We start from the raw sequence: 14,895 nt of genomic DNA on the forward strand, positions 1-14,895 counted from the left end.
GAAACATTCTTATTCTGCTCCGCTCCTGTTGGTCTTAGCGTGATAATATATAGCTTATAGCCTTCCTCGATAAATGAGCTATCTAACACTGAAAGCATTTTTCAAATCGGACCAGTAGTTCCTGAGATTAGCTCGTTTAAGCTAAGATTTTTCCAATATAAATGTATATATCATCATTATCATCAACATTATCAACCCATATTCGGCTCACTGCTGACTCTCCTCTCAGAAAGAGAAGAGTTAGGCCAAATAATCCACCACCCTGGCCCCATACGGACTTCACACACGCAGAGAATTAAGGTTTCTTCACGATGTTTTTCATTTACCGTTTGAGACACGTGAAATGAGTGTTTAAATTCCGTCATATACATTTTTTATAAAATTTATATAGTTTATGTCATCCGGAATTAGATATTACGAATCTTTTGACACCTCATTCATTAAAATCGGTTCAGTAGTTTAGGAGCTGCGGTTGAACATACATACTACATAGATACATACATACAAACATACATAGACTGCCAAAATCATTACCCTTTCTTTTGGCTTCGCGCTAGTCAGGTAAAAAGACGGATGAAGATGTACCTACGAGTAAATAGCTAAGAGTAGGTATATGACGGAGTGTAAACTACAAGAAGCTTTTTAAAAGTATCTTTCACAGTGTAGTGAGCTAAATCAAATGATTAATTGTGTGCCATGATGTCTTCTCAACGACCCCATTTAAAAAGAAAATTGTGCTAGACAAATAACTGTTCCCAAGCGAACGAGAAGCCATTAGAGGTGAGAAATAGAAAGCTTAGCGAAGCAAGCACATTTACTGGCTCAGAAACTGAGAGTAAGGATAACTTAGAGACATCTTGCACCTTGAAATGTTATGCATTTATAATTTTACTTACTTTTGCTCGCTGTTTTGAACTAAAATCTCTTGATGAATATAAAATATTTTTTTTATTTTGCTATCATCCGCGAAAAGCTAACGAATTCATGCGACAACGTCACCTAGGTCCGACGAAATACAACAACATCAAAAACTCAAAAAAAGTGAAAATTCATTTATTTCAAATAGGCTTAGTTTACAAGCTCTTTCGAAACGTCAGGTTATAATATTAAACTTAAGATAATGGTGATAATAATCATTCGAGAACTTAATATTAAAGTTACGAGGGTTCCAAACGCGCCTTGGTCCGAGAAGAGCCTCAAACTCAGCCAAGGTCATCTCCTGAGGATGCTCCGGTTTCGGGGTGAAACGTACGTTGAGTTATTTTGTCGGACCTGGGTGACGTTGTCGCATGGGTTCGTCGTCTTTTCGCGAATGATAGCAAAATAAATAAATTATTATATATTCATGATAAACTTCCGCAAAGTAACGCCTGCTTCTATGATTCTATCCAATATCTCGTGATGAAGTTTTTTCTATGACTTCTTGATATGTGCATTGTGCACTACAACAATCATCAAAACATCTAATATACAAGGTCGGCCCCGCGGGAACCCAGATATACCCCCGTATAAAAGTACTATAAAGGTACGAATATATATATTATATATAATATAAGATATATATTCGTACTAAAATTATAAATGCTAAAGTAAGTATGTCTGTCTGTCTGCAACCTTTTCAAGTCTAAACCGCTGAATAGATTTGGATGAAACTTGGTATAGAGATAAATTTGACCTTGGAACAGAACATAGGCTATTTTTTATCCCGGAAAAAACCATAAATTCCGCGGACGGTCGTCCGCTAGTATAAATAAGGATCTGGGAAATTAATTGGCGTATTAAAGGCATGTTTCTTGAAAAAAAATCATTTTTTCATCACTTTTCTTGCTGTCAGACTATTTATTTTAGAGTATTTATATTTATTTACACGATAGGTACCAGTCTGTATATCTGAAGAGTCTAATGCTGATTGCTGAATAATACAAATGACCAACAAGAAAGGATTTACGAACTTCGCGTTCAAAAGTGCATTTAAACATAAATATGAACGTTTTTTATAAACACTTAGTACCTATCTATATTAACATTATGTTAAAAATAACTATTCAGCTAATAATAACTATTATCTAGAGTAATAAACATTACTGGTTGTCCTGTTTACATTGGTAATAAATTTTAAACGATAATAGATTACCTAATCGCGCACAAACATGGCATTATATCAAATAAACAAATAACTACTTTAAAATCGTTATACCTGATATAAAATAATGATTTATTTATATATCAAATCATTTAATACTATTTGATCGGCATCTTTAATTTTATATATTATATATATTTATATGTTTTATATATATTATATATTTATATATTTATATATTTTATATATTATATATATTTATATATTATAATTCTTTGATTTTCAGAAATTAAATATCACGTGTCTCAATCGGTGAAGGAAAACATAGTGAGGAAACCTGCATACCAGAGAATTATCTTAATTCTCTGCGTGTGTGAGGTCTGCCAATCCGCATTGGGCCAGCGTGGTGGACTATTGGCCTTACCCCTCACATTCTGAGAGGAGACTTGAGCTCAGCAGTGAGCCGAATATGGGTTGATGACGACGACGACGACGATCGGCATCATTGACGCAAGTGGTAGACAAAGCACTGCGACATGATAATCTATATTAATAACTAGCTGACGCCGCGCGGTTTCACCCGCGTGGTTCCCGTTTCCGTAGGAATATGGGGATAATATATAGCCTATAGCCTTCCTGATAAATAGGCTATCTAACACTGTAAGAATTTTTCAAATCGGACCAGTAGTTCCTGAGATTAGCGCTTTTAATCAATCAAACAAACAAACAAACTTTTCAGCCTTATAATATTAGTATAGATTTCATCAAGGGGTACGGTAGACTCGATCGAAACTTTACTTGAATAATAAAACGTGAAAAAATAAATATTTCGAATCGACAACATATATCCGCAAAAGTCGGATTGTCGAGTTTGTTAAATTCTAATAGCGCTGACACACAAATTGCAGTTTCCATATTTATGTGTGTATTATAGAGTCACAATTCACCCGAGCGAAGCCGGGTTTTCATCTAGTAATATTATAATGTCTTTTTTTCAAGCTATACACCAATTTAAAAAAATACACAGAAATACTGAGTCAATAAATAGAATTAATAGTGTATCAATACATAGTAAATAATCAATATATAATTATGGAAAAGTTCCGCAGATTTCACTAACTAATACAACGGTTAGAAATGATGTTTTTGGAAATAATAGGTTTTCAACAGCAAAAAAGTTTTTAAAGGATTATTTTATCATTCAAAAATTTCCAAACGATTTTTGTTAAATATTTGTCAAGGAAGATACTAATGAGACAACGAGAACTTCTGATCCGTATCAGTTCGTTTGATGCGTTACGTAACCTAGCCTTTACCCGAACCACGAACTACTTTTTTTTTATTCTTTACAAGTTAGCCCTTGACTACAGTCACACCTGATGGTAAGTGATGATGCAATCTAAGATGAAGGTGGGCTAACTTGTTAGGGGGAGGATGAAAATCCTCACATCTTTCGGTTTCTACACGGAATCGTGCCGGAACACTAAATCGCTTGGCGGTACCTCTTTGCCGGTAATTATGCCCATATGCTCCGAACCACAATGAAAAGAAGGGAGGAAAAAGAGACAGAACAAAAGAGAGAGAGTGAAAGAATACAACAGGAAGGTCAGCACGAAGAAATGCATAGCGGTTCCGTGCTGACCACGGAGTCCAGGGAAGGTTATTCTTAGTCCGACTGTCGGCAGAAGTCCGGAGAGATTTTTTTCCTCCCTGAAAAAAAAAGGTGGTAATTAGCCACGGCCGAAGCCTCCCACCAGCCAGTCCTAGACCAATTAGAAAACCTCAATCGGCCCAGCCGGGAATCGAGCCCAGGACCTCCGTCTTGTAAATCCACCGCAAATACCACTGCGCCACGGAGGCCGTCTAAAACTTTAGATAATTTAAGCCCAAACATATTTATTTTCTATCAAATAAAAGACAAATGCTCAAAAGAATATTCCTTGACAAAGCTGAGGACGTTCTGAGCACTATCGGTAACTAGATAGCGTACCTGGTATACATAGTTTGTGTGCACAAAAGCGCATCTTTCTACGGTCGTCCGCACGGCACTACAAATGCGATAACAACGTTCTATGCAACGTTTAGGTACCTGTGTAATAGAAGTCCTCTATCCATCCACAAAAGAGATACAGAGAAACGTTATACGCAAAAAAAAAATACGGAGAAGAATTAGTGATATATTAAAAACTGATATTCTTTATTGTGCCTGCCTACATATATTATAAATTTAGGTACCTGTGTATTCACAAAGGTGTCTACAGAAGTGCTACAGAGAAACGTTATAAGCAAAAAATACGGAGAAGAATTACTGATACATATATGGAACACTGATAGTAATATTCTTTTTTTTTTTTAATCTCAACAAGTTAGCCCTTGACTACAATCTCACCTGATGGTAAATGATAATGCAATCTAAGATGGAAGTGGACTAACTTGTTAGGCGATACGTTTTTGTCGGTTGGGTGGTAACTAGCCACGGCCGATGCCTCCCACCAGCCAGACCTGGACCAATTAAGAAAACGTCAATCGGCCCAGCCGGTGATTGAATCCAGAACCTCAGACTTGTAAATCCACCGCGCTTGCTGGGCCACGGAGGTCGTTTCTTTATTGTACCTGCCTACATATATTTATTTGTTAACACACTATTATAAATAGCTCTTAATTTTTACTCTAAAAAGAAAGTAAGATTAACTTGAGTTATTCTTAGCAAATCGATATGGTCTAGTTCAGCTCATTTTTTATTTATTGTGTATGGCTCATGTATATCTCCACTCAGTTATAGTTGAGAAGGTTACACTTGAAACTGTAGACAATTACATATGCCTACCTAGGACATATGGTTCAGTTAGGTAGGTTCAGTTCCGAGAAACAGGTGAACCGCCGAATCCATCTCAGCCGCATTCGGGAAACTTCGCGATATCTTTTCGTCCGAAATTCCTCAGTGCGTGTTGCCAGTGATGACCTATGGTTCCGAGTCTTAGTCGCTAACTATGGGCCTCATATGAAAGCTCAGAGTCACACAAGGCGAGATGGAACGAGCTAAGCTAGGAGTATCTCTGCGTGATCGGAAATGAGGAGATCCGCAGAAGAACCAAAGTCACCAACACAGCTCAACGAGTCGTAAAGTTGAAGTGGCAATGGGCGGGGCACATAATTCGAAGTGCGGATGGACGTTGGGGTCTCAATGTGCTGGAATGACGACCCCGTACTAGAAAGTGCAGCGTTGGCCGACCCTCACCAGGTGGACTGACGACATCAAGCGAGTCGCAGGGATTCGCTGGATGCCGGCGGCTCAGGATCGTGATGTTTGGAAGTCCCTACAAAAGGCCTACGTCCTGCAATAGACGTCCATCGGCTGATATGATGATGATGATGATGATGAAAATGATTTATTTATTTAATGTATTTTGTACTAAGTAATGTATAAAATAATTCGATAGTATTTTCAATAAAGCATATGCTAAACCCTTCCTAAACGGACAGATTCATTATAAAAATGATGCAAAAAGTTAATAGAAAAATTAATTGCTTCTAATTGGGGCAAATAACCCCTGCATTAGAGCAGCGAGAATATTGCTTCCAGGAAATTCTCTAATGGAGGGTGTCGCATATAATTTATAACGGAGCAGGTTCGACATATTTTTATAGCCCCATTTAAAAATGAATGAAAACAATCTTTAATTATTTACGAGTAATGTAAGTAGACATTTTTCAAGAAATTAAATATCACGTATTTCAAAGGGTGAAGGAAAACATCGTGAGGAAACCTCCATACCAGAGAATTTTCTTAATTCTCTGCGTGTGTCTTCCAAACCGCATTGGGCCAGCGTGGTGGAAAATTGGCCTAACCCCTTCTGAGAGGAGACTCGAGCTCAGCAGTGAGCCGAATAGCTTAAGTAGACATAGTGACACGGTTAGGGCCTAGATGACATATAATTTTGTCAATTGATAAACAAATCAAAGAAAAATTTATCACACTTTTATTATAAATATTTTTTGATATATGACTGATAGCTCTAATCTATTAATCCCAACGATGTCAATGTACAATATAAAGTGGTCGATTAATCTACATTCCAAACGTGGACCTTACTACTACGAGTATAACGAAATTTACGATTTCCTTAACAAGTTGTAACAAAATTTACTGCTAGATCTCAATAAAGCTTATTGGTACTAACTTTGCGGAAAAGGAAGGCCGCGTCAACACTTTTTAGGATGCTGTTTCACTTAATAGAAAACCCGCACATCTTGTGATGTTCTCAATGTTCTGTATTTTTTTTGTCCGTGAAAAAGAAAACATGTATGAATTTACATGAGTAAATAATATAATTGCATTACTTTAAGTTGGCATGGCCACTCAACACAAATTATACACTGACGTTGTAAAGTTTTTAGAAAGATGTGAAGACGCACTAAAAAATTACAAAAAATAAAGTCTTGCAAAGACAGTACCTACACATACATAAACATAGTTCGTGAATGTGTTAAGGTAGCAGTTAAAAATAATTTACTTGTACGAGTATTTAATCACGGAATTAATAAAAGTGTTGGCTTAGCGTTTTCTATGTTCTATAATTTTTATATACCTATATTCACACAATAATTTTTTTAATCACTCAGGGAAACTTAACATATTTACGGTTTTCAGGAACAAAACAACTGTAGGTACAAAGACAGAGAGAAAGACCCTTGGGAACCTACAGTGAAATTTTTTCCGAACTATTTCGCCGCAGCTAGTTGCCTCGACTAGTGGCTTTACTCATTTTGCGGACAGCCAGTTTTATTGCCACCACGTGGGCATGGTTTCATTCGTGACTGGGCGCCTTTTGCCAACTGAAGTTTGACGGTTATAATAAGTAGAAAACTCTTCTGGTCTTTCGCAAAATTTTTAAGCTGTGTGTCGGGTAACTTGGTCCACACTTTGACATCATCTATTCACTTTCTTCACTGCCTTCCTGGAGTTTTCCGGGTAGGTATATTACCTTCTAGGATCAACGTATGAAACTCATAGGGGGATCCCCTTTGCAGATGCCCGAAAAATGCAATTTTGCTCCGCATGATGGTATTGGCTACGGTCACAATTGACTCTTTCTGGAACTTGAGCATTAACCACCACTCATGTCTCGCAGCCATATAAACGTATGGACCAAACATAACACTTTAAGACGCGATATCTTGTAGAAAGGAATCTTGGGGTCGTCTTTGGACATTTTATAAATATATGCAGTCTTTCCTTGTCCAATTCTGCAGTTTATTTCTTCTTGATATATATGGACCATATTATTATTGAAAATGTGTTTAGCCGCAATTTAACTGACAACCTATTTGCAATGTGAACATTATTATTTTTTTTTTTTAAGAATATTTGCCATATCTTTTTAAATATGACCAATATTCCCATTCCCCTCCAACTAGTCGAAGAAGACTGTATTAGGAATGGGTATGACAATAAAGCAACGGGACGAGGTTCGAATCATCACCCCTCGGTGATGAGTCCGAGCGCTCTTACCGTTGAGCTATTGAGGCTCTTAATATTGTATAGCATTTACTAGGTAACGCACCAGTAGCTCCTGAGATTAGCGCGTTCGAACAAACAAACAAACTCTTCAGCTTTATAATATTACTTATTACTAATGAATATCAAACGAGGGTATATATTTCTTTTAAACAATTAAACTAACGTGGAAATGTGATTTTTCATTCATACTAAATTCTCTTTACAGATCCGCAAAAACACCATCCACGTATCGACTTCCCCACTCGGTACCTAAGTTTCGGCGAAACGTTGAAAACTAACTGCACGACCGCGCCTGCGCTACCTGCCCCTCACATCACATGGTTTATAAATGGGAAAAAGGTAATCTCGAACCCTTTTTTCAATATTACTTTCGTGTGGGTAGATAAACGGCATTTCATTAAGATTGTACAATTTAAATGCAAAAAATACTCGACCTGAGTATATGAGAAGTTTCTATTTATGGTTCAGCATTTACATTTTGGCTGGGCAGCGATTTCGCGACAACTTCAAGTCAAAAATTCCTCAGTGCCTGAAGACGAAAGTTTTGTTATGGATCCGACTTGATCGCTAATTGTGGCTCTCATAAAAAGGCTCAAAGTCACTCACCGGGCGATGTTGGTGACTTGGAGTTTCTCTGCGTAATCTCTTAATCAGAAATGAAGAAATCCGCAGAAGAACCAAAGTTACTGACATAGGTCGACGAGTCGCAAAGCTGAAGTGGCAATGGGCAGGGCACATAGTCGATCCCCCACTGGGTAGACTGACGACATTATGCGGGTTTTAGGGAGCCGCTGCATACTGGCGGCTCAAGACCGTGTTGCTTAGAAGTCCATGCAAGAGGCCCATGTCCAGCAGTGGACGTCCATCGGCTGTTAATGATGATGATGATTTACATTATTATCACATTATCAGCCTATAGAAGCGAGCCACTTCACGACCAGGGCTCCCCCTCTTTATAGTAGAGTATCCCTCTAGCTTAGACTTGCTTGACTGAAATTACACCTGATGATAAGCAATGATACATTTTATACTGACTTAAAGGTAAGGTACCCATATTGGTGGTGGTTGTATACCCATATTGTAGGTGGTTGGGAAACTGAAGCTGTCAGAACGTTCCATATATTTATCCTTTATTCTATTAATTACTTACTGCAACTGGTTTTTTTAATTGTTGAAATTGTTCTGGCTCTTTGGTATACACACAGTTAGCCTTTTACTGAATACTAGGTTGCTTAGTAATACTGAGCTATTCATACTCCTAAGAAACTTTCATTAGAAATTCTCAGCCCAGAGTTTGGAAGTTCATTAACTTCTACACCACCATCATTAAAATCTGACAATGATCGTTAAAGTTACATCATCATTCTAAGCCCGTCATCACGTATTGGAGCAGCATGGTGGGTGTTTTCCTTATCTTATTAAAAGGCTTGGCTCTGCAATGATGATGATGATGAAATACTTACAGATGGACGAACTGGTAGCCCACTCGCACAAGTTCCGCGTTCCCATGAGTGAGCGCAACGGACGAAGAGGTCTGCAGAGAGTCCTCGAGCAAGAGTCGCTCCTCAGCACTGACACACCCATCCTGGCGCTCACTCACGTGTCCCATGTCGCGACCAGGCCGCCTGGGTGCATGCTCAAGGAGGCTTTGTATCAGGTATGTTTGTAACGGCCCAATGTTTAGCCTATGTAATTTCGGATCATGAGGTCAACATCATCATCATATCTGCCGATGGACGTCCACTGCAGGACATAGGCCTTTTAAAAGAACTTCCAAACATCACGATCCTGAGCCGCCTGCATCCACCGAATCCCTGTGAGTCGCTTGACGTGGGGGTTCGAACAACACTGCGCTTTCTAGTGCGGAGACGCCATCTCAGCACCCTGAACCCTAATGTCTATCGGCTTTTAGAACTATGTGTCCCGCCCATTGCCACTTAGCCCAAATAAAGGCCCAATAAAGGCCCAAATAAAGGCCTAAGAGGCCCAAAATTAGCGACCATGTCTTGGATCATGATGTACTGGGTTCGAATCCTTTTCAGGCTATATGTAACATGACCATTCACCTAAATTAACTATACATATTACCTATAGGTGGAATAACTCAATGAGTTGAAATTACATTACAGGCAGAATCACTATCGGATCTCGAAGAAGCAAACCTGGTACAGGGAGTCAGCCGGCACAGAAGCCGGAGACCGAACAGAGGGCGCGAGCTTTACGTCACAATATCGGAGCTGCAGCTGGTGGCGACAGGCAGACTCGAGGTGACTTGTGTCAGCACAATACCTGAGTTCCGGAGCATTGAAGATAAGTTCGCGGACGTCAGAAACGATACAGTTATAGGTGAGTTACAGAGAAATCATACGTTTTGTTCATTTTTTGTCAGAGAATCTAATATTTCACCTATGGCCAGTGGCGTAGGGATATCAGGGCCACTAAGGAGGATTTGTTAATTGAAAATAAAAAGACACACGCCCGCCCAACAAAATTTATTAGACAATATCTACCACAAAAATATCTGTTCCGGTCACAGAAAAGATGTATTCAGAAAAACTAGTAGCAGTATTGTCTATCATAATTTGCGAAAATTTTAACAGGCGTTCATTATAAGGAACATTCTTCTGCGTAATAAGTTCGTCTCAAATATGTCATCGTACGAGCAATACATTAAACAATAACAGCTTACGTTGAAAGTTTCATTCGCCCCAGTGTAAGCTTAGACATACAATTTCCGTTTACCAAAGCTATTGCTCGTTCAGACGGTGGACACGGATTTCATCTAGATGTGTTCTCCTTTCGAAGCCTTTTTTAAGGGGAATCGTTATTTATTGACGTATTTCTACGCTACACCAATGACTCTCCCATCTACGCACTTGAAAAGAAGGACACCGAAAACCATCGTTTGGCTTCTACTACCTCAGACACACGCTGTAACTTAATAAGCCCGGAGTCCCAACCCAGCTCAAACTTTACTATAAGCTTTGTGCTGCCATATGGCTGATATGTTTAAAAATATCAATCGTTACTCTATTTCTTCTTTTGCTTACTGCTGATAGTTTAAGATTAAACAAGGGTATTTTTTTCTTTTTCAGTGGACGTCATAAGGCCATCAGTATACGCGGAGCCTTCAATAAATGACACCATAACTGGATCGAGCACGTCGAGAGGCAGCATAGTTATATCACATTTAATTTTAAACTTTATAATTATTTACTTACACATAGTTTGATAGCAGGTTATGCCATATTTTTTATTCAACGGGGCTGTGATAATAAAATCTTTACACAATCTCCATAGGGATCTTATAAAGTGATGCGTGTTGAGTGCGGATTAGGTACGCGTATTCACGTTCCTAGAATATTATTAGAGTCAGAGTCTGGATGGACCTTTGTGATTTTATAATAGCTGTACGCTTTTGAGCCAGTGGCGTAGCTTGCCTTGGAGGGGCCCTCTATCAAAATTAGTTCGGGGGCCCTAAATGAAGGGTAAAGATTTAAAAAATAAAGATGTCTAAAGAACCTATGAATATACTGGAATTCATAGGTTGGACCTGCATTTATAATTTTGGCTATCACACGTAAGGTGCCCCTGTAGTCCAGGTGCCCCGTATCATTGATACGGCTGATATGACGGTAGCTACACCCCTGCCACGCTCCTAGAGGTAATCACGGTAGATGACTATTTGCTAGCGTCTGTCAAATGATTATCTCGTAGAAAATATAAAAAAATATTTGTACGATTGAGAAACTGGACGATTAAAACCTGCTACCTCACCTCGTACTTACTTTTGCTGACAAACTTATAGCCTTTAGAAAATGAGAAATGTTTGACTATGACAGTCTCATAGAATAATAGAAATACAGTACCTACAGTGTAATGTATTCTGGGAAGATATTTTGGCTTCGGATGTAAAGGTTAGCTAAAGCGTTACTAAAGCTAAGTACTAGTCTTCCATGTTCTGTGGTTTGACTAAATACACGTGTTTATCAGTGGCGTAGCATGCCTTGGCCTTAGAGGGGCCCTATAACAAATTTGTTGGGACCAAATGAAGGGTAAATATGATTTCTCATAAAAGAAACACATTTGTATTTCTTTTGTTTGTGCTTGCATTAAATAAAAATAAATATTTATTTATTGTTAACATCACTTCATCCCGGAAATCCTGCTAGCCAAACAATTCAAATTACATAGGTATACACTTTTCTGGCCTTTCGGTCGTCTTCGGCAAGTTGGTTTAATAAATCAACTATAGCAAAAAACGATTTCAGTTAGATATTCTAAAATTTCTGCCTCTAATATGACAATAGTGACGAGTCTGATAGCCGTTCCTGTTATTACTGAGACGGGCAGCGTGACGTCAGGAATGTGTATTCAGCAATGAAAATCTTCGTATAGTTCCAACAAAGTGTATTATCACCAAGAAAGATCGCGCTCGACTGGCGACCAGACGACAAAATAATTACCGACTATGACTCAAACAGTTTTACAATTCAAAATGGTTTCTGTATCTTACAACTACTTTTTAATTATATAGATTTACGACTTAGTCTAACATTATGAAATTAATATCATTATAATATTTAAATTTATTATAAAATGTGAATAGTTTAATCTGAGTTTAAATAATTAATAATAAAGCTAAAGATGGAATCTTTAGGTTTAGTCAAATCAGTATCTTAGAAACGAAAAACTGTAATCATGACATTGAAGAATTATTATCAGCAAATAACAGACAATGTTTATAATAATGTATAGATAGTTTAGTATATATATATATATATATATATATTTATATAGTCTGTTAGATGGAACTCGTAGGCCCTCGTAACACTGTCTCATAGAAATCCTTAGCACCCCTCTCTATCTATACTAATAATTTAAAGAGGAAAACTTTGTTTGTATGTTTGTTTGTAATGAATAGGCTCAAAAACTACTGGACCGATTTTAAAAATTCTTTCACCATTCGAAAGCTACATTATCCACAAGTAACATAGGCTAAATTTTATTTAGGAAAAAAATAGGGTTCCGTAGGATATTTGGGTTTTTTGGACACAAGGTGTAAAAAATCAACCAGAAAAGTTACTTATTTTGCGTACGCTGCCAAAACTATAAAAGATAGAACCATAAAATGTTCTACTTAATTGTAGATTTTATAAATATCTACAAAAAAGTCCGGGACACACTATACCTATCTATGTCGAGTGAGGCACAACAACCATTCTTTAATTTAAAAATAGGGTAGGGTATGGGTAGGATAGGAGTAGGGGTAGGGGTAGGGTAGGGGTAGGGTAGTAGGGGTAGGGGTAGTTGAAAGTTTACATCGAGTTTCACGCGGACGAAGTCGCGGGCGTCCGCTAGTAATAGATAAACGGCGATAGCTACACCCCTGGTTTGTACCTAGGTACATAAGTACGTTTCATTAAGTAACGTTCGCTTTCTGTCAACTGTCTTAACGCTTGTCTGTACACCTTACCAGTCCATCCAAAGCCAAAAACGATTCCAAAAGTAGGTATACCTACACCAACGTTCATCTTTATAGACTATTTAATTATTACTATCCGTAGATCAAACTGAAAAGCACGCAAGACTTTGTAAGTCCCTAGTAAAGTGTCAAGATTGTTCACTAGACTTTGATTGTGTGAAATGCTGATGACATTTGACCAAGATAGTTGTTATCAAAGATGGATTCAAAATAATGATGAGTGTGTGATTCATTGATATAATATAAGCTTTTGTTTGCGTTACGGAGAAAACGCAATTTTGTGCTTCGAATATGAATAAGTAAATGAGCCGTTAGACTTATTTATTAGTGTAATAAGTTTTAAAAGGCTTTAAAACTTGATTTGTAAATATAAATAAAATATACATAAATTAGGCCAAAGCAGACATTATTATGCATTGAAGCAGCAACACTTTTGAATACACAAAAGAATACAATGGCTTACGTTTATGCTGCACAACACATACAACTGTATTATAAATCCTAATGGTACCAAAAATCATCGCTAAACAAGTTTTATATTTTTTTTCATATGGATAAAATTGTATAGTTCGTTTATACTGGGTATAACATGACGTCAATGGCGCCCAGACGTGAAGCGTTCTTTGTATACCCTCAAACATTTTCTCAAGCGAAAACAAGCAAAGCAGAGGTATAATTATATGGAAATTCATAGCTTATACCTTACTTACTATAAAGCAATACCATATTTTATTCAATAGTTATATTTAAATTGTTCTGTAATTATGAAAATATAAGAAAACCTAATATTATCTCAATACAAAGTTTAAATAAACTAACGAAATGAAAACGTACCTACTTAATACATTTATTTTGTTAATTAATTTTACAATATAATATGAAAAGTTATACGTACGAAATAAGACGTTTATTTTCAATAATCAATTAGGTATAATAAAATGTCTTTTATAAATGCAAGGAATAAGCTAGTTAACTAATAGTAAATTAATTAAGTATTTACAATAAAATACGTAGGAGCACATACATAATGTGATTCCAACTATTGCTTTTTAAAAGTAATTACCATTACCGTGCCTAGATTTTATTGAAATCGCCAAAGTAATACATATCATTCTTCCTAGGGTATTTAGAATATAAGTATTTAAGCTAAGATATTTATAACTTTCACCTAAAGATGTCCCAAATTTTGTAACTTACTTTATTTTCGTCTTAACTATACTCACATTAGTTTTATATTGTAATTTTTATCAAAGTAGTTGTATAGAGTTTTCTTAAAATCTGCTTGCTTATACAGGGTGCTGGGGAGTATTTCCCATAACTTCTAAGTGTTGACGAGTCCACTTATTGAAGCCGAACTGCATAGGATTATATTATAGCGGGTGGGCCGGGTGGGCCGTGCCCACCCTGGAATGGACCTGTGCCCACCCTAGGATTCTGGGCTACCGATACGGAATTCTATAATAGACTTGATGTCGGGGCCAGGTCCGCCCTAGGAAATAATCCTAGATACGCCAGTGCCGAACTGCATAACTATATTTTTTTTACTAAAAAATAAAAACATATAATGTTTAAAATAATTCAAATAATCCCGACTATCCATGTAACATACGCCTTTATCTATTCATTTAAAAAAAAAGTTTGACTACGCGTTTATAGGACACATTTAGAATATAACCCCAGAGTTATGGGAAATACTCCCCAGCACCCTGTATAATTATTATTTTCAATAATTTTGGTCTAAGTGCCTCCTAGACTTCAGGAATGGCAGGCAAATCTTCTCACTACACATTTTCTTTTTTTTATTTA

At 37.2% G+C, this 14,895-nt stretch overlaps 1 protein-coding gene across 1 annotated transcript in view; it reads left to right on the top strand.

The window, feature by feature from the left end:
- The window catches only part of LOC112046321 (uncharacterized), a 135,570-nt gene extending 122,715 nt beyond the window's left edge, over window positions 1-12,855 (top strand). Inside the window, exons 5-8 of the mRNA XM_052883555.1 lie at window positions 7,810-7,943; window positions 9,070-9,261; window positions 9,734-9,950; window positions 10,700-12,855. Coding sequence (XP_052739515.1) covers window positions 7,810-7,943; window positions 9,070-9,261; window positions 9,734-9,950; window positions 10,700-10,836 — 680 coding nt within the window. The 3' untranslated portion in view covers window positions 10,837-12,855. The remainder of the gene's footprint in view (window positions 1-7,809; window positions 7,944-9,069; window positions 9,262-9,733; window positions 9,951-10,699) is intronic.
- Window positions 12,856-14,895: the final 2,040 nt, after the last annotated feature.

The sequence above is a fragment of the Bicyclus anynana genome, chromosome 9, assembly GCF_947172395.1.
Source record: "Bicyclus anynana chromosome 9, ilBicAnyn1.1, whole genome shotgun sequence".
In the NCBI taxonomy this organism is placed as follows: Eukaryota; Metazoa; Arthropoda; class Insecta; order Lepidoptera; family Nymphalidae; genus Bicyclus; species Bicyclus anynana.